At 47.1% G+C, this 26783-nt stretch overlaps 1 protein-coding gene across 2 annotated transcripts in view; it reads right to left on the reverse strand.

Moving 5' to 3' along the window:
* The window catches only part of LOC147120602 (ATP-binding cassette sub-family B member 6-like), a 276275-nt gene that overhangs the window by 135713 nt on the left and 113779 nt on the right, over positions 1 to 26783 (reverse strand). For both annotated transcript variants that reach the window (XM_085986730.1, XM_085986729.1), the window contains exons 9-13: positions 24791 to 24856; positions 23992 to 24117; positions 23620 to 23696; positions 15208 to 15271; positions 10968 to 11053 (exon numbers count right to left, since the gene is read on the reverse strand). In XM_085986730.1, coding sequence (XP_085842856.1) covers positions 10968 to 11053; positions 15208 to 15271; positions 23620 to 23696; positions 23992 to 24117; positions 24791 to 24856 — 419 coding nt within the window. The remainder of the gene's footprint in view (positions 1 to 10967; positions 11054 to 15207; positions 15272 to 23619; positions 23697 to 23991; positions 24118 to 24790; positions 24857 to 26783) is intronic.

Here is a 26783-nt window from a genome sequence, read left to right on the forward strand (position 1 = left end):
TCATAGGGACAGATTTACCAAGGTACACGTGCATGGTTGTACACATACACGCACCCCATGCACAAACAGACAGAAACTCCTTCTTCTTCTTAGGCAGTCCCTCGGAACTGAGAATGACTTGCTTCCACATTAAAAAATGAGCTCGCAGGTGGCTGATTAGTCCAATGCGGGACCTACAGTCTCTGTCACAGGTGGGGCAGGCGGTGGTTGAAGGGGCGGGTGGGTGGGGTGCTTGGGTTGACGTGCGCTCCTTGCACTTGGCTTCCGCTTGCTCCCGGCGAAGAGACTCGAGGTGTTCGGCGCCTTCCCGGATGCTTCTCCTCCACTTTGTGCGGTCTTGGGCCAGGGATTCCCAGGTGTCGGTGGAGATGTTGCGCTTTTTCAAGGAGGCTTTGAGGGTGTCCTTGAAGTGTTTCCTCTGCCCACCTGGGGCTCTCTTGCCGTGCCGGAGCTCAGAGTAGAGCGCTTGTTTTGGGAGTTTTGTATTGGGCATGCGGACAATGTGACCCGTCCATCGGAGCTGATCGAGCGTGGTCAAAGCTTCGATGCTGGGGATGTTGGCCTGAGCAAGAACACTGACGTTGGTGCTCCTATCCTGCCAATGGATTTGCAGGATCTTGCAGAGGCAGCGTTGGTGGTACCTCTCCAGTGCTTTGAGGTGCCGGCTGTACATGGTCCATGTCTCTGAGGCATAGAGGAGGGCAGGTATCACTGCTGCCCTGTAGACCATGAGCTTAGTGCCGGGTTTGAGGTCCTGGTCTTCAAACACTCTCTTCCTCAGGCGACCGAAGGCTGCACTGGCACACTGAAGGCGGTGTTGGACTTCGTCGTCGACGTCTGCCCTTGTTGACAGTAGGCTCCCGAGGTATGGAAAGTGGTCCACGTTGTCCAAGGCCTTGTCGTGGATTTTGATAATCGGGGGGCAGCACTGTGTGGCGGGGGCTGGTTGGTAGAGGACCTTTGTCTTACAGATGTTTAGTGTAAGGCTAATATGCTTCGGTGAAGGTGTTTACGATGGTTTGGAGTTCGACCTGCAAGTGAGTGCAGACGCAAGCATCGTCTGCGTACTGTAATTCGACGACAGAGGATGGGACGACCTTGGATCGGGACTGGAGGCGACGGAGGTTGAGCAGTTTCCCGTTTGTTCTGTAAATTACCTCCACTCCAGTGGGGAGCTTACTGAGGGTGAGATGGAGCATTGCAGCAAGGAAGATTGAGAAGAGCGTTGGTGCGATGACACAGCCTTGCTTGACCCCGGTTCGTACGTGAATTGGGTCTGTGGTGGAACCGTTGGTCAGGATCACGGCTTGCATGTCGTCGTGAAGCAGGCGGAGGATAGTGACAAACTTTTGAGGGCAGCCGAATTTGAGGAGGACACTCCATAATCCCTCACGGTTGACAGTGTCTAAGGCCTTTGTGAGATCAAAGAAGGCCATGTACAGTGGTTGGTGCTGTTCCCTGCAGTTATCTTGTAATTGACGTGCGGTGAAGATCATGTCCATTGTGCCCCTTAGTGGGACTCTGGGAGGAGCTCTTCGGCCATTGGGAGAAGGCGATTGAGGAGGATTCTTGCGATGACTTTCCCCGTGACAGATAGCAGGGAAACACCTCTGTAATTACCGCAATCGGACTTGTCACCTATCTTGAAGATGGTCACAATTACGGCGTCTCTGAGATCCCCTGGCATGCTCTCCTCCTTCCAGATAAGAGAAATGAGTTCATGAATTCGCGCCAGTAGTGCTTCTCCGCTATGCTTTAGTGCCTCGGCGGGGATTCCATCTGCTCCTGAGGCCTTGTTGTTCTTCAGTTGTCGGATGGCCTTTTCAACCTCATGCTGGGCTGGGGTTGTGCTGAGATGGTGGCGGGTAGCATGCTGTGGGATGGAGTTGAGGACACTCGTGTCGACACAGAAACACTGATACTTGTACATCGAGGCAGGTACCCCCATGACATGCACAGGTACACAGAAAAATACAAATACAAGTACAGAGGCATAATATACATATTGGCACATGTACAGATTAAAAAATGGGCAGATGGTCAGCAAGAGAATCACTGCTAGAGTTTGGCTCTGTGTAACCTCCTCCAACCCTACCACCCTCTGAGATCGCTGCGCTCTCCAATTCTGGCCTCGTGCGCATCCCCAATTTCCTTCGTTCCACCATTGGTGGCCATGCCTTCAGCTGCGTAGGCCATAAACGCTGGAATTCCCTCCCTAAACCTCTCCATCTCTCTCCTCTCTTTCAAGTCGCTTCTTAAAATCTACTTCTTTGACCAAGCCTTTGGTCACCTGTCCTAATATCTCTATGCGGCTTGGTGTCAAATTTTGTCTGATTGCGATGTTTTACGATGTTAAAGTCGCTATATAAATGCAAGTTCTTGTTGTTATTGCTTCTAACCCAAGAATGATTTTTAAAAAAATCATAAATCTAAGGGAAGGTGGTGAGGCGAGGAAAGAGAACAAATGCAAGCACTTTGAGTCTCTGAAATCCTGAGTGTATCTACAGCAAATGTTATAACCCTGAGTCGAGAGTTCTGGTTCCGTTTTGTTTGGAGGACTCAGTATCCAGACATTAACAGCAGCCAAGATACATAATTACTTAAACAAACACACTCGCTCATTTTCATTTTAATTTGGCCGGTTGAGTGGCTTTAGAAAAAAAACCAAATCAGGGCCACATTTACATCTGGAGCAGACACCATTTAATTTTGATGCGTTTGGCTACAGTTCTAAAGCGAAGCACAGGAAAGAATGTGGGCGGACACCCAAGCACATGCATTATGTTTTTATTTCCTGCTAGTTTTTTTCCCTCTGCTTCACGAGGCGTTAACTTTTACTGCGGTATATTCCATGGGCACCAGCAGCCCTTCCACACCTTGTCCGCGCAGCCATTCCTCACGGGCGAGCCTAGATCAGGCTATTTGGTCATGGAGGAAATCGGAGCTAGGCCCATTCCACAGCAGAGGTGACTGGCTAACGGTCAGGAGTGAGAACCACTGTTCCCTCGAAGGTGTGCGGGCACGCGCACTGATCCCCGAGCTCCCGCGCAGTTGCATTGGAGTGCCGCGCAGAGAGCTGGACAGGTGCTGGAGCTGGGGAAGGGCCGAATACAGGAATCCAGACAGAGTAGTTTGTGAGTCTTGCGACCCCAAAGCCGATCGCAAATGCAGCTCTTGAAGTGTGTGTTCCAATGGTTGATGGGTTGCTGTGTAAAGCTGGGAGGGATTCAATTTTCTCCCTTGAACTTTCACCTTTAAGCTCGACAGCAGGAGAATCCCCCGTGCTCTGATTCTTTGCCTTTCAGCCTTCTGTACCGGCTCGCAGTATACCGGAGGCGGCATTCACAGTACCCAGTTGGACCATGCTTTCGTCGGCTCCATGCAGAGGTCAGGGGATCCGTTGGTGGCAAGGTGGGGGTAAGATCGAGGATCGAAAGGGGAGAGGGCGCAATACCGCGGAGACTGGGGGAGGGAGAGAGACTGGGGGAGGGAGAGAGAGACTGGGGGAGGGAGAGAGAGAGAGAGAGAGAGAGAGAGACTGGGGGAGGGAGAGAGAGAGAGAGAGACTGGGGGAGGGAGAGAGAGAGAGACTGGGGGAGGGAGAGAGAGAGAGAGAGACTGGGGGAGGGAGAGAGAGAGAGACTGGGGGAGGGAGAGAGAGAGACTGGGGGAGGGAGAGAGAGAGAGAGACTGGGGGAGGGAGAGAGAGAGAGAGACTGGGGGAGGGAGAGAGAGAGACTGGGGGAGGGAGGGAGAGAGACTGGGGGAGGGAGAGAGAGAGACTGGGGGAGGGAGAGAGAGAGACTGGGGGAGGGAGAGAGAGAGACTGGGGGAGGGAGAGAGAGAGACTGGGGGAGGGAGAGAGAGAGACTGGGGGAGGGAGAGAGAGAGACTGGGGGAGGGAGAGAGAGAGACTGGGGGAGGGAGAGAGAGAGACTGGGGGAGGGAGAGAGAGAGACTGGGGGAGGGAGAGAGAGAGACTGGGGGAGGGAGAGAGAGAGACTGGGGGAGGGAGAGAGAGAGACTGGGGGAGGGAGAGAGAGAGACTGGGGGAGGGAGAGAGAGAGACTGGGGGAGGGAGAGAGAGAGACTGGGGGAGGGAGAGAGAGAGACTGGGGGAGGGAGAGAGAGAGACTGGGGGAGGGAGAGAGAGAGACTGGGGGAGGGAGGGGGATGGACGGAGAGTGAGAGGGACAGACAGAGAGAGTCCAGATGCATGCAGTCAGTTTCCGGGGACTAAGCAGAGGCCGCACTTTGGAACACAGGTGGAGGCACAGCACATGTACAATGGTCGCTGGAAGGAGGCTAAAGCAAACAAGTTTCAGACTCCCGGTGAAACAAAAATGAGAATTTTTTTTTTTTAAATTGAGAAAATTGTTCAAAGCCGGAAAAAAATATGGGAAAGTGATGCTGAATGTCCCGCGGTATGTTCCAGTTAAACTTTGCCAGCTGTTCCCTTTTTGAAAGAGACCATCAGGATTACGAAAATCATGTTATGAGGGAGGGGAAAAAGTTTGAGTCCCCTGTTTGTAGCCCAGAGTCTGTGAGAGAGAAGGAACGGCAGCAGAAAAAGTGGAGCCAACTTCTCCAAAACTGATCCCTAACTCATCGCCAAGGCTGGGCTTAGATAACCTCACCGCCTTCCTAGGAACTTTAACCACTTGATACGCTTATCAATTACTTCATAAAAGGTGATGAGTCGAAGAAGAGATGATGAGTCGAAAGAAGAGATGAATAAGGCTTTTATTAGCTAAGAAGAGACCATGCTTCTTCGTGAGTGACTGAACAAGTCTGAACGAAACCCACACAGTGGTGGGTGGAGTCAGCTGAGGCATGCCTCCATACACAGCGCCACCCAGAGGTGGCAATATACAATACAGTGGTTTACCACATTCACCCCTTGTTTAATGTGAAGTCCGGCGGGGTGAAGGGTACTACAAGTGAAGTCTATCAGGAGGCCTTGTCTGACGTCCTGATCGTCGTGGTGGCGGCGGTGGTGTTGCAGCATCCGACGTCGGGTCTGGTGTCTGGGTGGTTGGCGAAGATTCCTGGGGCTTTGGCATGCCGTCTGCAGGGGTTGGGTTGGGAGGGGTGGTGGGGGATAACAGTGGTAAGGGGGATAACGGTGGTAAGGGGGATAACGGTGGTAATTCAGGGGTACCCGAGGGTGCGAGATCTCGTATGGAGACCGTGTCCTCCCGCCCGTCTGGGTATGTCACCCAGGCATACTGGGGGTTGGCGTGTAGGAGGTGCACCCGCTCGACCAGGGGGTCCGTTTTATGCGTCCTCACGTGCCTCCGCAGTAGGACGGGCCCAGGAGAAGTCAACCATGCCGGTAGCGAGGTTCCCGATGTAGACTTCCGGGGGAAAACGAACATTTTCTCATGAGGGGTCGCATTAGTGGCAGTACAAAGCAGTGACGAAATGGCGGTTGAGTGCGTTGGATACGATGGCGGCGGATGCCATGCGGCCGGGGGTACACAAAATGGCGGATAAGATGGCTGCTCCCACGGCCCGCACGCTGCGCTGCTGGCTGGCTTCCCCTTGCAGGCGTTAGCGTAATGGCCTTTCTTCCCGCAGCCCGAGCAGGTAGCTGTCTTAGCTGGGCAGTGCGCTCTGGGATGTTTTAACTGGCCACAGAAATAGCATTTTTGGGCCTGGTTACTGGGCATCGAAGCAGTTCTTACCGGAGGCTGCTGTCTCGGTTGGGTCGCTGCAGCGGTTGGTGCCGGGGGCGGCGGTCCCGTGTCCCACGGTTTCGATTGCCATGTCTCGGCGCCGTTACGGGGGTATGCCTCGAGGTTTCGGTGGGCCTCCTCTAACGAGAGCGCAAGGGCAATGGCCGTCTTCAGGTCGGGTTCCTTGCTTTCTAGCAGTCTCTGCCGGGTGTGGTCTGACTGGAGGCCCCTGACGAAGGCATCACAGGCGAGTCCCTGCGCGTGCTCCACAGCCGTTACCGCTTTACAATCGCAGTCTCTGCAGAGTGCCAGTAGCGCCCGTGCAAATGCCCCTACCGATTCTCCCGGTTGCTGCCTGCGGGATCCCAAGAGGTGTCGGGCGTAAATTGTGTTCACTGGGCGTGTATATTGCCCTTTTAGTAGCTCGAGGGCCGCCACGTACGTATTAGAGTCCCGGATTAGCATATATACTTGATGGCTCACCTGGGCGGTCAAAATTTTCAGTTTGTGATCCTCCTCTGTAACCTGTGAGATTGCGAGGAAGGATTCAAAGCAGCTCAGCCAGTGTTCAAACTTGGCTGATGCACCCACATCTTGAGGGTCGAGGTCCAGGCGTGGTGGTCTGAGGGCTCTCAGCAATGTCTGCTGTATCCGTTGCTGTTGTTGCTCCTCAGGTGTCGCCATTTAACTTTTAGCTAATAAAATTGATACGCTTATCAATTACTTCATAAAAGGTGATGAGTCGAAGAAGAGATGATGAGTCGAAAGAAGAGATGAATAAGGCTTTTATTAGCTAAGAAGAGACCATGCTTCTTCGTGAGTGACTGAACAAGTCTGAACGAAACCCACACAGTGGTGGGTGGAGTCAGCTGAGGCATGCCTCCATACACAGCGCCACCCAGAGGTGGCAATATACAATACAGTGGTTTACCACACCACTTTATTCACTTTCTTATTCGAGCTCCATTTGGAATAGAGTTTATTTTATTATTTTTTGTTGTATGTTTAACAACACCGTTGAAGAGTGAAAGAGAAACTTGGAGCAACTTCTTCTGTAATGAACTTTTCACAAAAAATGAGTGCTAAAAACACTTTTCCCCCCTTAGTTTCAATTATGATTTTGGAACAAACAGAAACAAAAATCAATTTTCTCCTCATCTAAACAAGTTTCAACCAGGTCTTGAAGTTTAAATATAAGAAAGAACATAAGGAATAGGAGCAGGAGTCGGCCATTTGGCCCTTCGAGCCTGCTCTGCCATTCAATAAGATTATGGCTGATCTTCTACATCATCTCCACTTTCCTGCTCTATCCCCATATCCCCTTAATATTCAAAAGTCTATCGATCTCTGTCTTGAATATACTCAACAACTGAGCCTCCACAGCCCTCTGGGGTAGAGAATTCCAAAGATTCACCACCCTCTGAGTGACGAAATTGCTTCTCATCTCAGTCCTAAATGGGCGACCCCTTATTCTGAGACTATGACCCCTAGTTCTAGACACCCCAGCCAGGGGAAACATCCTCCCTGCATCTACCCTGTCAAGCCCTGTAAGAATTTTGTATGTTTCAATGAGATCACCTCTCATTCTTCTAAACTCTAGAGAATATAGGCCTCGTTTGCTCAATCAGTCCTCATAGGACAATCCCCCCATCCCAGGAACCAGTCTGGTGAACCTTTGTTGCACTCCCTCTATGGCAAGTATATCCTTCCTCAGGTAAGGAGACCAAAACTGTACACAATACTCCAGGTGTGGTCTCACCAGGGCCCTATATAATTGCAGTAAGACGTCTTTACTCTGATACTCAAATTCTCTTGTAATAAAGGCCAACATACCATTTGCTTTCCTAATTGCTTGCTGTACCTGCATGTTAACTTTCAGGGATTCGTGTACAAGGACACCCAGGTCCCGCTGACCACCAACATTTCCCAATCTCTCACCATTTAAAAAATACCCCTGCTTTTCTATTTTTCCTACCAAAGTGGATAACTTCACATTTCTCCACATTATATTCCATTTGCCATGTTATTGCCCACTCACTTTGCCTGTCTATATCCCCTTGAAGCTTCCTTGCATCCTCCTCACAACTTACATTCCCACCCAGCTTTGTATCATCAACAAACTTGGATATGTTACAATTTGGCCCCTCATTCAAATCACTGATGTAGATTGTGAATAGCTGAGGCTATTAACCTCTTGTGTGGCACCTTATCGAATGCCTTCTGAAAATCCAAATACACCACAGCCACTGGTTCCCCCTTATCTATTCTGTTTGTTACAACCTCAAAAAACTCCAAGAGATTCGTCAAACACGATTTCCCTTTCATAAATCCGTGTTGACTCTGCCCAATCCTATTATTATTTTCTAAGTGCCCGGTTACCACATCCTTAATAATAGATTCTAGCATTTTCCTGACTACGGATGTCAGGTAAATGCTTTTAAAGAGGCTTTGAAATGCTTAAAACATTTTAAAATTGAAATTTCTCTATTTGATTTTGAACGATTGAAGTGAGTAGCTTTACACAAACATGCAACTGTGCTGTTGTGGAGGGGGAGTATTTGTAGGAGTTACATATTACTTTTTATTGACTTTTTAATAATCATTCAGAACCAAAAAAAGGGGAAATAAACAAACCATTTTATTTTGTCTGTCATTCTATAGTCCTAACAAATCCCAAGAATAATGTAAATATACATAGGATTACATTGGAAATACAGCACAGGAACAGGTCAACCAGTCCATGCTGGCGTTTATGCTCCACTCGAGCCTCCTCCGGTCTTTCAGCGTAACCCTCTATTCCCTTCTCCCTCACATGCTTGTCTAGCCTCTCCTTAAATGCATCTATACTATTCGCTTCAACCACTCCCTGTGGCAGCGAGTTCCACATTCTCACCACTCTTTGGGTAAAGAAGTTTCTTCTGAATTCCCTATTGGATTTCTTGGTGACTATCTTATATTGATGGCCTCTAGTTATGCTCTTCCCCACAAGTATATAGATTTCCTCTTAAAAGTTTAGTGGAGTATTAATAGAAACACAAGTTATGTAATGAGGTATAAAAATTGCAGGAAGCTACTTTAGAAGAAGCTACTATTTGTTTAGAGAAAGACACAGAAAATACTTTGACTAAACTGATAATGTGCAATTTTGATTTGGTATAAATGTTTGAAATAGGAGATTAAAAATTGAGAGTACAATTAAGTTTGTTTTCCATTATTTAATTGCGAAGTACCTAAAATAATTCAACACTTTTCGTGATAAGAGCAGGGATTAATATCGTGGAGAATGTTTGAGAGAAAAATATTAGAAGCGAAATTTGTAAATTAACATCTTTACATCGTCATATTAGTAAACATTTCCAAATCAGTCTGATTAATCTTTCTTCCAGGGCAGGAGAACCAATGTTTATTTCGGTTAAATCATAGCTTTTCCTACTTTTTGTTTTTAATTTGGTGACGCAAATTGTGTATATGTTTTTCTGCACTTGTGAATAGGTGCTGCATTTCTGACATATTACATGGGGGGGGGGGGGGGTCTGCTGGTTCAAGAAGACAATGTTTATTAATGGAAGTGATTGAAGTTGAAAATACAGATACCCGTTCTTGTTCAATCGCTCAATTTTTTTTAAATACTGTGAACTAAAGAACTACAGCACTTTATATTTGTTGGTTGTCTGGTTGCATTGTGATTAATATTCTAATCACTTATGTGGACGTCCAGCACGTCAGCGCCATAGGAAAGCCGCTGCTCCTGCTGCTTGTGCAGCCACTGCTAGTGACATGAGGGGTGGGCTAATATGTTGAAAACTTTAAAATTAATACTAATTGCACGAATAGATATGCCTCTTTCAAGTCACCTTGGGCTTTTGGATTGTTTGTCAATGCATAACCGTGTAACTGAGTGACGTTTTTGAAGTGTTAATGCATTATTATGCAGTTCTTTTATATCCCAGTCATTTCTGACAAGTAAGTTTTTATTAAGTAGAGTTTGTACATGATGAACTAAAAGCTTTTAATTAATTCTACCGTAAACAAACTTGCAGAATGGGCATGTAAATGACAAATGAATTTCAATATAGATAAGTGTGAGGTGGTGCATTTTGGTCAGAGGAATAAAGATGTTACCTACTCCTTAGAAAATAAGAGTCTAAATGGAGTAGAGGTGCAAAGGGATCTCGGGGTATAGATTCACAAATCATTAAAAGCAGCAATGTAGGTTATAAAAGCGAAAATATAGCACTGGGGTTCATTTCTAGAGGAATAGAATTCAAAAGCAGAGAAATCATGTTAGAATTGTATAGAACTTTGTCTGATTCGCTCATGATTTGAGATGGTGAGGTGGCAATATGGCATTACTGTATATATACTTTTAAGTGGTTGCTGTTGTGGTCATTGTTGTTGTAAACGTTGTTGTTGTTGTTGTTTTAAAATTTGCTCACGGATGAAAAGGTCGTGCTCAAAGGTTTTCGTGGCCCGCTCAGTACAAAAAAAAATTAGGGGAACATTGGTGAGAACCCTGGCTACTTTTTCCCTTCCTTAGCCTAGGGCCGCTGAAGTAATTTGAAGCCCCCCGATTACTACCTGGACTAATATAAGAAGAATTAGGAGCAGGAGTCGGCCATTCGGCCCCTCAAGCCTGCTCCGCCATTTAATGAGATCACGGCTGATCTGTATCTCAACTCCATTCACCTGCCGTTGTTCCATATCGCTTGAGACTCTTACCTAACAAAAATCTATTGATCTCTGTCTTGAAAGCTCTAATTGACCCCCAGCATCCACAGCCTTTTGGGGGAGAGAGTTCCAGATTTCCACCACCCTTTGTGTGAAGAAATGCTTCCTGATTTCAGTCTTGAATGGCCTAGCTCTAGTTTTAAGATTATGTCCCCTTGTTCTGGATTCTCCCAACAGAGGAAATAGTTTCTCTCTATCTACCCTATCCAATTCTTTTAACATTTTAAACACCTCGATCAGATCACCCTATCTCCTACACTCAAGGGAATACAAGCCAAGTTAATGCCAAGTCCTCATAATTTAACACTCTAAGCCCCAGTATAATTTTGGTGAATCTGCCCTGCACTCCCTCCAAGGAGGTACGGGGCCCAAAACTGAATGCAGTGCTCCAGATGGGGTCTGACCAAGGCTCTGTACAACTGAAGCTTAACTTCCTCCCCTTTGTATTCCAGCCCATTTGAGATAAAGACCAACATTCCATTAGCTCTTTTTGATTACTTTTGATGCCCTTCTCCAGTACCTGCTGCTCCAGGCCATCATTCATACCCATCGTTTACATACCCATTGATGTAACTGAAATAAACTTCGTCAAACTCCACCTTTCCGACTCTGAAGACTAGGTTTGCTGCATTGAGGTCATCAGTAATCTGTAAGAGATAAAATGATCATTTTTAGTCGGTGCGATTGTTTCTATTAAAAAGTTATTTTCTCTCTCTCTCTCTTGGTGCCATGCAGTACTCGCCAGCTGAGAGGTTTAAACAAAGGCTTCTGCTTATGCAGCTCTCGATCCGGACTCGAGGACATGCATCTGAATTACCCTGGGGTGAACAGCAGTCCCAATTTTCCTTCCCTACCTGTGGGGTGGAACCTGATCGCGAGGGGTAATTTTCCGATTTCCTCCTCTCGGCGGGAAGGTTCCTCACCCGGATCGCACAGCGGGGATTCAGGATGTTACATAGAAACATAGAAGATGGGAGCAGGAGTAGGCCATAATACTGAGAGTGCTCGAATTTCCATTGTGTGTTCTCGGCAGAAGCGGCTCCTCACCTGGAGCATCAGGCTGGAAAATTACCCCTGTTGGATCCTTCCCCAAAGGCTTAAAGGCATTTTGCACGGGTTCTGGGAGAAAAAAGCCAGAAAAACTGAAGGAAGCAGAGAGGGCAGTGCTGATGTACACAATAACAGCTGGGAAAGTCCCAATGGATTTTTGGTGCCCAACCACAGCAGCCAAACCACACTGTGATCAAATAAAAAAACCAGTCTGGGGCTTTTTTCTCTAGAAAAGGGAAGGCTCTGGGGGGTGACCTAATAGAGGTTTAAGATGGAGAGTGAAGTAGTTTATTCAGAGACTAGGGTCCTGAATTTAAACAAAGGAAATTACGATGGTATGAGGCGCGAGTTGGGTAGGATTGATTGGGGAATGTCACTCAAAGGGTTGACGGTGGATAGGCAATGGCAAACATTCAAAGATCGCATGGATGAACTACAGAATTTGTTCATCCCAGTTTGGCATAAAAATAAAACAAAAAAGGTGACTCAACCGTGGCTAAGGGAAATTAGAGATAGCATAAGATCCGAGGAGAGGACATATAAATTGACCAGAAAAAGCAGTAAACCTGAGGATTGGGAGCAGTTTAGGATTCAACAAAGCAGGACAAAGGGATTAATTAAGAGGGGGAAAATAGAGTATGAGAGTAAGCTTACAGGGAACATAAAAACTGACTGTAAAAGCTTTTATAGATATGTGAAGAGAAAAAGATTGGTGAAGTCAAGCGTAGGTCCCTTGCAGTCAGAATCAGGGGAATTTATAATGGGGAACAAAGAAATGGCAGACCAATTAAATACATACTTTGGTTCTGTCTTCACAAAGGAGGACACAAATAACCTCCCAGAGATGTCGGGGAACATAGGGTCTCATGAAAGGGAGGAACTGATAGAAATCAGTATTTGTAGGGAAATGGTGTTAGAGAAATTGACAGGATTGAAGGCTGATAAATCCCCAGGGCCTGATAATCTACATCCTAGGGTACTTAAGGAAGTGGCCCTAGAAATAGTAGATGCATTGCTGGTCATCTTCCAAAATTCGATAGACTCTGGAACAGTACCCATGGATTGGCGGGTAGCTAATGTTACCCCACTGTTCAAAAAAGGTGGTAGAGAGAAAACGGGGAATTACAGACTGGTAAGCCTGACATCGGTAGTGGGGAAAATGCTAGAGTCCATTATAAAAGATGTAATAGCAGAGCACTTGGAAAACAGTGGCCGGATCGGACAAAGTCAACATGGATTTACAAAAGGTAAATCGTGCTCGACTAATCTACTGGAATTTTTTGAGGATGTAACTGGTAGAATAGATAAGGGAGAACCAGCTGATGTGGTGTATTTGGACTTTCAGAAGGCTTTCGATAAAGTCCCGCATAAGAGATTAGCGTGTAAATTTAAGGCACATGGGATTGGGGGCAAGATATTGACTTGGGTAGAGAACTGGTTGGCAGACAGAAAGCAAAGAGTTGGAATAAATGGCTCTTTTTCCGAATGGCAGGCAGTGACTAGTGGGGTACCGCAGGGATCAGTCCTTGGACCCCAGCTATTCACAATATATATTAATGATCTGGACGAGGGAACTAGATGTAATATCTCCAAATTTGCAGACGACACAAAGCTGGGTGGGCGTGTGTGCTGCGAGGAGGGTGCCGAGAAACTCCAGTATGATTTGGACAGGTTGGATGATTGGGCAGAAGCATGGCAGATGCAATATAACGTGGATAAATGCAAGGTTATCCACTTTGGTGTCAAAAGCAAGGTGGCAGATTATTATCTGAATGGCAATAGATTGGGAGAAGGGGAAGTGCAACGAGACCTGGGCGTCCTTGTGCACCAGTCGCTGAAGGTAAGCATGCAGGTGCAGCAGGCGGTTAAGAAAGCAAATGGTATGTTGGCCTTTGTAGCGAGAGGGTTTGAGTACAGGAACAAGGATGTCTTGCTGCAGTTGTACAGGGCCTTGGCGAGACCACACCTTGAGTATTGTGTGCAGTTTTGGTCGCCTTATCTGAGGAAGGATGTAGCGAAGATTCACCAGGCTGATACCTGGGATGTCAGGAATGACGCACCAGGAGAGATTGGGTCGATTGGGCTTGTACTCGCTTGGAGTTTAGAAGAATGAGAGGGGATCTCATTGAAACTTATAAAATTCTAACAGGACTAGACAGACTAGATGCAGGAACGATGTTCCCGATGGTCGGGGAGTCCAGAACCAGGGGTCACAGTCTAAGGATAAGGGGTAAGCCATTTAGGACAGAGATGAGGAGGAATTTCTTCACCCAGAGAGTGGTGAACCACAGAAGGCAGTAGAGGCCAATTCATTAAATATATTCAAGAAGGAGGTGAATATATTTCTTAAGGTTAAAGGGATCAAGGGATATGGGGAGAAAGCAGGGACAGGGTACTGAATTTGGATGATCAGCCATGATTGCATTAAATGGCAGAGCAGGCTCGAGGGGCCGAATGGCCTACTCCTGCTCCTATCTTCTATGTTTCTATGTTTCAGATTATGAAAGGGTTCGATAGGGTAGATGCAGAGAAGATGTTTCCACTTGTGCGGGAGTCCAAAAATAGGGGTCAGAAATAGAAGATAGTCACTAATAATTCCAATAGGAAATTCAGGAGGAACTTCTTTACCCAGAGAGTGGTGAGAATGTGGAACTCGCTACTGCATGGAGTGGTTGAGGCGAATAGTATAGATGCATTTAAGGGGAAGTTAGATGAACACACGAGGGAGAAAGGAACAGAAGGATATTTTGATAGGGCGAGATGAAGTAAATAGAGTGGGAGTAGGCTTGAGTGGAGCATAAACACCGGCATGGACCAGTTGGGCCGAATGGTCCGTTTCTGTGTTGTAAATTTTATTAATTATTTTGAGATTTGACTGTGCGCAGCAAACTTGGTCAAATTTGCAGCAAAAGATCTTTTTAAGCTATTTATATTTCAACTGCAGGACTTGAAGGATAATAGTCATTAGATAATAGACTTGGCTCCAAACAATCCCATTACAAAAGCTAAATTGTAAAAAAAAACAGATGATGCCAAACATCGCTGTTTAACATTAAATAACTGCATGTCCAGGAGTCAGTGATAATACCAATTCAAACTGCAGATCTGCTGGGGTATCATGGTCAGACAGCACCCTGGAGCTCCAGCACACAGCGTTTGGAGAAACAGCACACTGACAGCTGGGTGCACAGCTTGGGCTGAGTGTCAGAACTATACATCTTCTCCAAAAATCCGCACTATGCTTCTTGGTTGAATGGGCCTAGAGATCGTCCACGCCATTCTGTGGTAAGTACTGTGTGTGACACCCCTTCCTCCCAATTAGTATCCAAAATCACTAGCAACTCAACAACAACTCGCATTTATATAGCGCCTGCAACGTAGTAAAACGTCCCAAGGTGTTTCACAGGACAGTAATCAGACAACAAATGGACACCGAGGCAGGTGACCAAAAGCTTGGTCAAAAAGGTAGGTTATAAGCAGCATCTTAAAGGAGGAGAGAGGTAGAGAGGCGGAGGTGTTTCGGGAGGGAATTCCAGAGCTTAGTGCCTAGGCAGCTGAATGCACGGCCGCCAATGGTGGAGCGAAGGAAGTGAGGGATGCACAAGAGGCCAAAATTGGAGGAGCGTGGTGGAACTCCCATGAATCCTTGCACTCCTGGAGCCTCACCAGCTCATTAGCTGTTACACTCCTGTTTTCACATAAACCAGAGTTAAAACTAGACTGTTAGTTGAAAAGAAAGCAAGCTACCTACCTCCTGATCTTCCCTGAAGAGCTCAAACATATTCTCCATGTCAATAAATGAACTCTGGATCATTCTGTAGGGCAGAGTGGAGAAAGATTAGACATTTCATAGAATCATAAAATAGTACAGCACAGAAGGAGGCCATTCAGCCCATCGAGTCTGCACCGGCTCTTTCAAAGAGCAATCTAGTTCGTCCCACTCCCCCACTCATTCCCCATATCCCTGCTATTTTTTTCTCCTTCAAGTATTTATCCAATTCCATTTTGAAAGCTACTATTGGATCTGTATCCACCACCCCATCAGGCAGTGCATTCCAAATCCTAACCACTTGTTACGTAAAATGTTTTTCCTCATATCGCCTCTGGTTCTTCTGCCAATCACCCTCTCGTTATTGACCCTTCAGGCATTGGAAACAGTTTCTCTTTATTCATTCTATCTAAACCCTTCATGATTTACAACACCTCTATCAAATCTCCTCTTAGCCTTCTCTGCTCCAAGGAGAATAACCCCAGCTTCTCCAGTCTATCCATGTAACTGTATTCCCTCATCCCTGGAACCATTCTAGTAATTCACTTCTGCCCCCCTCTCTCCAATTTGCGCACAGCAAGCTCCCACAAACAGCAATGTAATAATGACCAGATAATCTGTTTTAGTGATGTTGGTGGAGGGATAAACATTGGCCCAGGACACCTGGGAGAACTCCCCTGCTTTTCTTCGAATAGTGCCATAGGATCTTTCATGTTTACCTGAGAGGGCAGACGGGGCCTCAGTTTAACGTATCAGCTGAAAGGCGGCACCTCAGACAGTGCAGTACTCCTTTAGTACTGCACTGAAAGTGTCAGCCGAGATTTTGTGCTCAAGTCTCATGAGTGGGACTTGAATCCACAACCTTCTGACTCAGAGGCGGGAGTGCTACCCACTGAGCCACGGCTGACACTTAGTCCATATCGAGTTACCTGGTCTCAGCTGGGAGGTGGTAGTGGAGCTTCAATTTGCCTCAATGATCTATCTGGTGACATTTGATGGATACAGTACCTGCATTTGAGGACGGGTTTTAGGCTGAGCCACGGTCAAACAGCCTAATGGCCATTTGGCCGAGGTACTGTAGGGTCACCAGGACCTGTGAAACCATAACATGTCAAGAGCCCCCCCTGAATCTGGGAGGTCCCAGTCGACCTTATAAGGGACAGAACCAAAAAGATTGCGCCTGGGGCAGGGACTAGCTTACCCCACACCACCCCCCCACCCGCCGCCGCCGAGACCTGGTCTATTACTGGAATCTGGGACAGAGAGATGGGGCATACAGCCCCCCAGATAACCACAAGTGGGCCCCATCAGGCAAGGGGAGCAACCTAGCCCTCCCAAAGAAGGTATTTTTCATGCTGCTGTTCCCCCCCCTTACACAGAGGGTGAAAGGGCAGATGGATAGGATCTTGGGGGGTACGGGGCACCCTGACAAAGGGCGACAGATTTTGTGTCCACAGTGGATCAGGCACCCGCCAGCCCAATGCAAACGAGGTGCCCTCCCGCTGAACCCTCAAAGCTCTGCCTGCGGGTTGTCGAACCTTTGCTTTCCACTGCTTGTGTTCCCTTCGAATCACAGAGTGCGGACCAAGAGGAAAGAGGCAGAAGTCAGTGACGTACATACAAACTGTCAATGGCACTGTATCTCCACACATCTTGATCACCTATATAATGAAATGGGAGCAGAATGAAAACGTTCCAACTAATTAATGTCTTCATCTCCTTCCTGAATAGAATAATTGTGTAGTGTTTTACTAATGTAACCCCACTATTTAAAAAAGGTGGTAGAGAGAAAGCGGGGAATTATAGACCGGTAAGCCTGACATCAGTAGTTGGGAAAATGCTAGAGTCCATTATAAAAGATGTAATAGCAGAGCACTTGGAAAACAGTGACCGGATCGGACAAAGTCAACATGGATTTACAAAAGGTAAATCATGCTTGACTAATCTACTGGAATTTTTTGAGGATGTAACTGGTAAAATAGATAAGGGAGAATCAGTGGATGTGGTGTATTTGGACTTTCAAAAGGCTTTCGATAAGGTCCCGCATACGAGATTAGCATGTAAAGTTAAAGAACATGGGATTGGGGTTAAGGTACTGTCTTGGAGAGAGAACTGGTTGGCAGACAGGAAGCAAAGAGTTGGAATAAACGGGTCTTTTTCCGAGTGGCAGGCAGTGACTAGTGGGGTACTGCAGGGATCAATGCTGGGACCCCAGCTATTCACAATATATATAGACAAGGGAACTAGATGTAATATCTCCACGTTTGCAGACGACACAAAGCTGGGTGGGCGTGTGTGCTGTGCGGATGCAGAGAAACTCCAGTATGATTTGGACAGGTTGGGTGATGGGCAGATGCATGGCAAATGCAGTATAATGTGGATAAATGTGAGGTTATCCACTTTGGTGGCAAAAACAGGAAGACAGATTATTATCCGAACGGCAATAGATTGGGAATAGGGGAAGTACAACGAGACTTGGGTGTCCTTGTGCACCAGTCGCTGAAGGTAAGCATGCAGGTACAGCAGGCGGTTAAGAAGGTAAATGGTATGTTGGCCTTCATAGCGAGAGGATTCGAGTACAGGAACAAGGATGTCTTGCTGCAGTTGTACAGGGCCTTGGTTGAGACCACACCTTGAGTATTGTGTGCAGTTTTGGTCGCCTTATCTGAGGAAGGATGTTCTTGCCATGGAGGGAGTGCAGCGAAGATTCACCAGACTGATACCTGGGATGGCAGGAATGACGTATGAGGAGAGATTGGGTCGATTAGGCTTATATTTGCTAGAGTTTAGAAGAATGAGAGGGGATCTCATTGAAACTTATAAAATTCTAACAGGACTAGACAGACTAGATGCAGGAAGGATGTTCCCGATGGCGGGGGAATCCAGAACCAGGGGTCACAGTCTAAGGATAAGGGGTAAGCCATTTAGGACTGAGATGAGGAGGAATTTCTTCACCCAGAGAGTGGTGAACCTGTGGAATTCTCTACCACACAAGGCAGTTCAGGCCAATTTATTAAATATATTCAAGAAGGAGTTAGATATATTTCTGAAGGCTAAAGGGATCAAGGGATATGGGGAGAAAGCAGGGACAGGGTACTGAATTTGGATGATCAGCCATGATCTCATTAAATGGCGGAACAGGCTCGAGGGGCCAAATGGTCTACTCCTGCTCCTATCTTCTATGTTTCTATGTAAGTTTACTGTCATTTTATTGCTGTCGGGGACACCGCAACTTGGCCACAGGGTACCTCAGATTTTGACTTAAAGTGCTTGTGCAACATGTTGTGGTTTGAACAAATGAATGAACACAGAAGCACTTCCTAGCAGGCGTAGGTTTGAAAGGAAATAAAGCATCTGATAACTCATTATATGCCATCTTGGCTAAGGTTCAGGAGGTTGTGGGTTTGAGCCCCATATCAGGAGTTTGAGCACATAATCTAGGCTGACACTTCATTGTGTCCTGAAGAAGTGCCGCTGAGATACCGCCCTTCACGATGAGACAATAAACCGAGGCCCTGCCTGCCTCTTCCGACGGGTCAAGTGGATGCTGAAGATCCCAAGATACTATTTGAAGAAGAGCAGAGAGTTCTCCTGGTGTCCTGGTCAACATTCCTCTATCAAGCAAACAGATGACAACATAACCACTGTCATCGCACTTTAAAGATATTCACCGTATGTGAAGTGCTTTGTGATGTTTAAGATGTGATGAGGCGCTACATGGTCGCAAGTCTTTTCTTTTGAGGTTTGGTGAAAAATTGGACTAAGTTTAGTTACTGAGAACAATGAGACAGGTTTCTCTCTCGCCTCTCCTGAAGGCACTGACTGTCCCTGGGGTATGGTTGTTTTTTCTCTCTTCTCCTGAAGGTGCTGACTCTCCCAGGGGTACAGTTGGTTTTTTTCTCCTCTCCTGAAGGTGCTGACTCTCCCAGGGGTACAGTTGGTTTTTTTCTCCTCTCCTGAAGGCGCTGACTCTCCCTGGGGTACAGTTGGTTTTCTCTCTTCTCCTGAAGGCACTGACTCTCCCAGGGGTACAGTTGGTTTTTTTCTCCTCTCCTGAAGGCACTGACTCTCCCTGGGGTACAGTTGGTTTTCTCCTCTCCTGAAGGTGCTGACTCTCCCTGGGGTACAGCTGGTTTTCTCTCCTCTCCTGAAGGCACTGACTCTCCCTGGGGTACAGTTGGTTTTCTCTCCTGAAGGCACTGACTCTCCCAGGGGTACAGTTGGTTTTCTCCTCTCCTGAAGGTGCTGACTCTCCCTGGGGTACAGTTGTGTTTTTTCTCCTCTCCTGAAGGTGCTGACTCTCCCTGGGGTACAGTTGGTTTTCTCTCCTCTCCTGAAGGCACTGACTCTCCCTGGGGTACAGTTGGTTTTCTCTCCTGAAGGCACTGACTCTCCCAGGGGTACAGTTGGTTTTCTCTCCTCTCCTGAAGGTGCTGACTCTCCCTGGGGTACAGTTGGGTTTTTTCTCATCTCCTGAAGGTGCTGACTCTCCCAGGGGTACAGTTGGTTTTCTCTCCTCTCCTGAAGGCGCTGACTCTCCCTGGGGTACAGTTGGTTTTTTTCTCCTCTCCTGAAGGTGCTGACTCTCCCTGGGGTATGATTGGTTTTCCTCTTCTTTCCATAAGGTGCAGATGCTCCCTGACCAATTTGGTCCTCCCTAATCCAGAGGCTCTGAGGTCAACTGTGACACCCTTACCGTTATTACAGCCAAGATCAACTAGCTCACCACAGACCAAGGAATGAACTTGGGGCTTTCCAGGCATGTATCCCTTTACCAATTGAGGAGGTATTGGATTATTAAAGATACAAGTCAGGCACAGAACTAATTCTACAGTCTGAAACACTCCGTCTTATTTTCAACAACTTGCATTTATAAAGCGCCTTTAACGTAGCAAAACGTCCCAAGACGCTTCACAGGAGCGTAATCAAACAAAAACTGACACTAAGCCAAAGAAGGCGATATTAAGCCAAATGACCAAAGGCTTGGTCAAAGAGTTAGGTTTTAAGGAGCTTCTTAAAGAAGGAGGTGGAGAGGCTTAGGGAGGGAGGTCCAGAGCTTAGGGCCTAGGCGGCTGAAGGCACGGCCGCCAATGGTGGGGTGAAGGAACTTGGGGATGCGGAAGATGCCAGACTTAGTGGAACACAGAGCTCTTGGTGGGTTGTAACATAGAAACATAGAAGATAGGAGCAGGAGTAGGCCATTCGGCCCCTCGAGCCTGCTCCGCCATTCAATGAGATCATGGCTGATCATCCAAATTCAGTACCCTGTCCCTGCCTTCTCCCCATATCCCTTGATCCCTTTAGCCTTAAGAAATATATCCAACTCCTTCTTGAATATATTTAATGAATTGGCCTCCACTGCCTTCTGTGGTAGAGAATTCAACAGGTTCACCACTCTCTGGGTGAAGAAATTCCTCCTCATCTCTGTCCTAAATGGCTTACCCCTTATCCTTAGACTGTGACCCCTGGTTCTGGAATCCCCCGTCATCGGGAACATCCTTCCTGCATCTAGTCTGTCTAGTCCTGTTAGAATTTTATAAGTTTCAATGAGATCCCCTCTCATTCTTCTAAACTCCAGCGAGTATAAGCCCAATCGACCCAATTTCTCTTCATACGTCATTCCTGCCATCCCAGGTATCAGTCTGGTGAATCTTCGCTGCACTCCCTCCATGGCAAGAACATCCTTCCTCAGATAAGGCGACCAAAACTGCACACAATACTCAAGGTGTGGTCTCACCAAGGCCCTGTACTACTGCAGCAAGACATCCTTGTTCCTGTACTCGAATCCTCTCGCTATGAAGGCCAACATACCATTTGCCTTCTTAACCACCTGCTGCACCTGCATGCTTACCTTCAGCGACTGGTGCACAAGGACACCCAGGTCTCGTTGCACTTCCCCTTCTCCCAACCTATTGCCGTTCAGATAATAATCTGCCTTCCTGTTTTTGCCACCAAAGTGGATAACCTCGCATTTATCCACATTATACTACATCTGCCATGCATCTGCCCAATCACCCAACCTGTCCAAATCATACTGGAGTTTCTCGGCATCCTCCTCACAGCACACACGCTCACCCAGCTTTGTGTCGTCTGCAAACTTGGAGATATTACATCTAGTTCCCTCGTCTAGATCATTAATATATATTGTGAATAGCACCGATCCCTGCGGTACCCCACTAGTCACCGCCTGTCACTCGGAAAAAGACCCGTTTATTCCAACTCTTTGCTTGCTGTCTGCCAACCAGTTCTCTATCCAAGTCAGTACCTTGCCCCCAATCCCATGTGCTTTAACTTTACACGCTAATCTCTTATGCGGGACCTTATCCTTCTGAAAGACCAAATACACCACATCCACTGGTTCTCCCTTATCTATTCTACCAATTGCATCCTCAAAAAATTCCAGTAGATTAGTCAAGCACGATTTACCTTTTGTAAATCCATGTTGACTTTGTCTGATCCTGTCACTGTTTTCCAAGTGCTCTGCTACTACATCTTTTATAATGGTTGTAAGTTGTTGTCTTATTTTCAGTACTTCCTGCTGCCTATCTATCTGCACCAACATGAACTCTTGTAGGTTCCTCTATCCTGTACTTAGACTGGTTAGGAGTCATCAGCTAGAAATCCTACTAACATCAGGGCAACGATCGGTGGGTGTGATGGAGACCAGCTGGACAGATGGTGAACACATCTGCTTCCGAAACAAACATCCTACGGTTGCTACAACGCCCAGTTATATTAACAAAATAGACAAGAAAAATAAAACCCTCCCTGGCATTAGTCCCAATGTGGTTTACAGACAGTCATGTTTCACCTCAGTGAGCAGATCAATTCGTGCCATTTCTTAAATGTTTTCTCCACTTCTCTTAATGAGATACAGCCTGTTTGGAGTTCACATAGTCTGCTGCAGATGGTGCAGAGCATGGAACACACATGCAAGGAATTCTTGGCTGTTCACTAGCTTCCACAGACATAGATTTTTGCCCTCAGTGCTCAAAGATTCTCTACTACCTCAACTGGGAGCCACAGGTGGGAGGGAGGCTAATGTCTAGCTGAACACGTGCGTGCTCTCTCTCTCTCTCAAGTCTGCTCATTTCCAAAAACAAGTTCCTGTGTGACTGAGACAATGCAGACACACAGAAACACCACAGCAGATCCACTGATGTGAAACACAGAGACACAGGTTCCACACTCTGTTCAGCGATCTGAAATAGAGAAACCCACTGAACATCCGTCACACCAAGCACAGTTACTGAGTCACACACAACAGTGATGGACAGAAGAATATAAAGCAGAGGAGAGAGAAAACTACTTGGCCAAATTACATTCGCTTAAAGGGATGTCCGAGGGCATTAGAGTGAAGGAGGCACATGATAGTACCAGAGGGTTACAGTGAGGGAACACACTGCAGTAAGGGGGATACTGTGAGGAACACACTGCAGTAAGGGGGATACTGTGAGGAACACACTGCAGTAAGGGGGATACTGTGAGGAACACACTGCAGTAAGGGGGATACTGTGAGGAACACACTGCAGTAAGGGGGATACTGTGAGGAACACACTGCAGTAAGGGGGATACTGTGAGGAACACACTGCAGTAAGGGGGATACTGTGAGGAACACACTGCAGTAAGGGGGTTACTATGAGGAACACACTGCAGTAAGGGGGTTACTGTGAGGAACACACTGCAGTAAGGGGGATACTGTGAGGAACACACTGCAGTAAGTTGGATAGTGTGAGGAACACACTGCAGTAAGGGGGTTACTGTGAGGAACACACTGCAGTAAGGGGGATACTGTGAGGAACACACTGCAGTAAGGGGGATACTGTGAGGAACACACTGCAGTAAGGGGGATACTGTGAGGAACACACTGCAGTAAGGGGGATACTGTGAGGAACACACTGCAGTAAGGGGGACACTGTGAGGAACACACTGCAGTAAGGGGGATACTGTGAGGAACACACTGCAGTAAGGGGGATACTGTGAGGAACACACTGCAGTAAGGGGGATACTGTGAGGAACACACTGCAGTAAGGGGGATACTGTGAGGAACACACTGCAGTAAGGGGGATACTGTGGAGGAACACACTGCAGTAAGGGGGTTACTGTGAGGAACACACTGCAGAAAGGGGGTTACTGTGAGGAACACACTGCAGTAAGGGGGTTCTGTGAGGAACACACTGCAGAAAGGGGGAGACTGTGAGGAACACACTGCAGTAAGGGGGATACTGTGAGGAACACACTGCAGTAAGGGGGATACTGTGAGGAACACACTGCAGTAAGGAGGATACTGTGAGGAACACACTGCAGTGAGGAAGGATTACACTGAAGGACGCAGATGGCAGGAGGAGAGGGTTAGAGTGAAAGAGGCAAACGGCAATATCAGGAGCCACTAACCTGTAATAGGTGCCAAACCAGTTGAGGGGTGTGTAAAGCTGAATAATATAAGTGCCAAACAGGACAAAGTCACCAACCTATGCAGAAAAACAAGGACACGCATTCAATTACAACACTTGGGATTTTCAATAATGTGATCCGAGGGACGCGCGGGGCGGGGCCCGAGGGACGCGCGAGAGGGCTAGAGATTCTCGGGACAGGGCAAGAGCTAGACGAGACATGGCATAAGTTGGAGAGAGCTAATTGTAAGGTATATAGGACAAGGTGCAAAGCACACAAATAGGGGGTGAAATACACAGAAGTTGCCTCTACTGAAAATGGAAACTTTGATTTGATTTTCAGCATTGGCCCAGAGTGTGAGAAGCCACTTACCGTAAATTTTTTCTCTGTGACAAAGTAGGCACAGAGCAGCGATCCAGCGAGGAGCCCGAGGCCAATGATCACGTTCTGTGTTTGGTTTAGAAACGCGAGACTGGCGCTCGTTTTCCATTCTGCCACCTAAACAGAAGTAATATTGGGAGGAGTGAGCAGCAGATCCCGTTCCAGCAACCAGTGTGAATGAACCAAAGATATCAATCCACCTAATGCTCAAATTCAGAACAAGAATGGTCTGGCACTTGGTGAGTGTTTTACATCCTTGTCTACCAAAAGCTGCTTTTACACTGGTCGGCATTAGGTTTGGATCCCACTGCAAAGACCAAGACCCCCAAACTCACTTCACATAGGTACCTTACGGAGGAGATTTTCATATCATCAGTTAGGGCAGGTTATTAATCCAAGGTCCCGCAGGTGAATGGACTTGAGGAGCCAATTGGCACAAGAACAAAGTAAATATGCCAGTTTGCAAAGGTGTGCAGCTGTAAAGAGGCAGCCTTAGTGAATCAGGCAAGGCTTACTTTGGTGGAGCCGGCGGCAGCACAGACCCGACTGTGTGCCGGGAGCTGGCAGAGGCGTAGAACCATGTGTCGGGAGCCAATGGAGGCACAGGCCCATGTGCCGGCGGAGGCACAGGCCCATGTGCCGGCGGAGGCACAGGCCCATGTGCCGGCGGAGGCACAGGCCCATGTGCCAGGAGCCAGCGGCAGGGCTGTGGACCTAAACCAATGTAGAAGGAGCTGAGCTATTCCGCAGAGCTGTCAAGATTAAGATGTCCTCCTCCCGACGCTCTTACCTGATACTTCAGTATGGCATCATTGAAACGGTTCACCTCGTAACTCTCAGCATTGTAATACTTCACCTGAAGGGAAAGAAAAGCGAGGTCAGTTTTGTGATAACAGCAATACACAAATGAGAAACACGACACTTGGGTTCTCACCAGCAAAACAAATGGATCCAAATGCACTTTGACTGAAGCAGTCAGATGGAACTTCAATTGGTGCACTGCCAACAGGCAGGCTTTGAATACACAATAATGTATTGTACTCCAAAATGTCATTGTGTATGTGTCTAGGTGGAGAGAGAGAATGGACAGCGGAGAGGAAAAATAGGCTTGGATTTACATAGCGCCGTATCCCACCATTGTACTGTGCCCAAGTGCTTCAAACAGTGAACTATTCTTGGAGAGTTGACTGACCAGTTAATCTGATTTGGTGGTGTTGGTTGAGGGAGGACATTTGGCCAGGTTATTCGAGGGGTGATTCAACGCCCCGAGGCAGAGCTACTCCGGATGGAAGCACAGGTCATGAAAATTGGACCTATATCTTTGTCCTGCACTCACTTCGAGTGCTGCTCTCCACTGGGAGCGCAGGACCACCCCCTTAACAAAGTAAAGACTTGCATTTCTATAGCGTTTTTCACCACCTCAGGATGATCCAAAGCACTTTACAGCCAATTAAGCACTTTTGAAGTGTAGTCACTGTTGTAATGTAGGAAACGCAGCAATCAATTAGCGCAAAGCAAGCTCCCACAAACAGCAGTGTGATAATGGCTGGTTAATCTGTTTTAGCAATGTTGGTTGAGTGGTAAATATTGGCCAGGATACCGGGGAGAAATCCCCTGCTCTTCTTCAAAATAGTGCCTTGGGATCTTTTATGCCCACCTGATTGGGCAGACAGGGCCTCGGTTTAATGTCTCATCCGAAAGATGGCACCTCTGGCAGTGCAGCACTCCCTCAGTTCTGCACTGGGTGTGTCAACCTGAATTTTGTACTCAAATCGCTGGAGTGGAACTTAAACCCACAACCTTCTGACTCAGAGGCAAGAGTGCAACCCACTGAGCCACAGCTGACATTCTTCTTCAGTTAGTGCCATTGGATCTTCAACATCCACCTGAACCAACAGAACAAGCAGAAAGGATCTCAAAGAAGCATCGCATCTGAAAGAATAATAAGCAGACACACGGATGTGCAGAACGCCTTGGGAGTTTATTCAACTTCTGTCCCTCAGAGCGTCGACAAGGAGTGAATTGATCCTTTTCATTCACTTTGTACTGTACATGTGCAGGAGTCGAGAGAGAGCCACTTAGCATACCAGATGGAAACGAATAATTCTGTTTTACCTGATCAGTACCATTTTGCATTCAAATATGCTTTGAAGTCCATTTGATCCCGGTAGCAAGGCAGAAAGTTTTAGGGGAAAGAATCAGGAAGAGGTGGGAAATATTAAAACCTTTGATGGTCTTCCAGAATGCTGCGAGGCACAGGATTGTAGTTTGAGAGCTAAAAGCACGTCTGCATCTTCTACGTCTCATCATGTTCTGTGGCTTACAGAGCAGAAAGTGCAATCCTGTGTTGTTAAACATGTCGCTAATTCACTTCCTTCCAGCACCAAGGCAGTAATTAGATCAAAGGTAATTTAGGAGGGCCCCGATTCACTAAAGCCAGCGAAAGCCACAAGAGAAGGCAGAGTTCATCTCAACCTTTACATTCGGACATTTTCATTAAAACATCAAATACTGTAACATGGGAGAGGAATCAATCAAAGGTATCGCTCTCATGGGGATTGGCAGCAATCAGTCCCCATCAGCAGTCTGCCCAGAGACTCAGTGTTGTGCCTAGTGCTATCTCAGCCGTGGCTCAGTGGGTAGCACTCTGGCCTCTGAAATCTTAAGGTTGTGGGTTCAAGTCCCACTCCAGAGATTTGAGCACAAAATCCAAGCTGACACTCCAGTGCAGTAGTGAGGGAGTGCTGCACTGTCGGAGGTGCTGTCTTTTGGAAGAGAAGTTA

The sequence above is a fragment of the Somniosus microcephalus genome, chromosome 4 (assembly GCF_052327205.1).
Source record: "Somniosus microcephalus isolate GS21.2 chromosome 4, FLI_Smic_1.0, whole genome shotgun sequence".
In the NCBI taxonomy this organism is placed as follows: domain Eukaryota; kingdom Metazoa; phylum Chordata; class Chondrichthyes; order Squaliformes; family Somniosidae; genus Somniosus; species Somniosus microcephalus.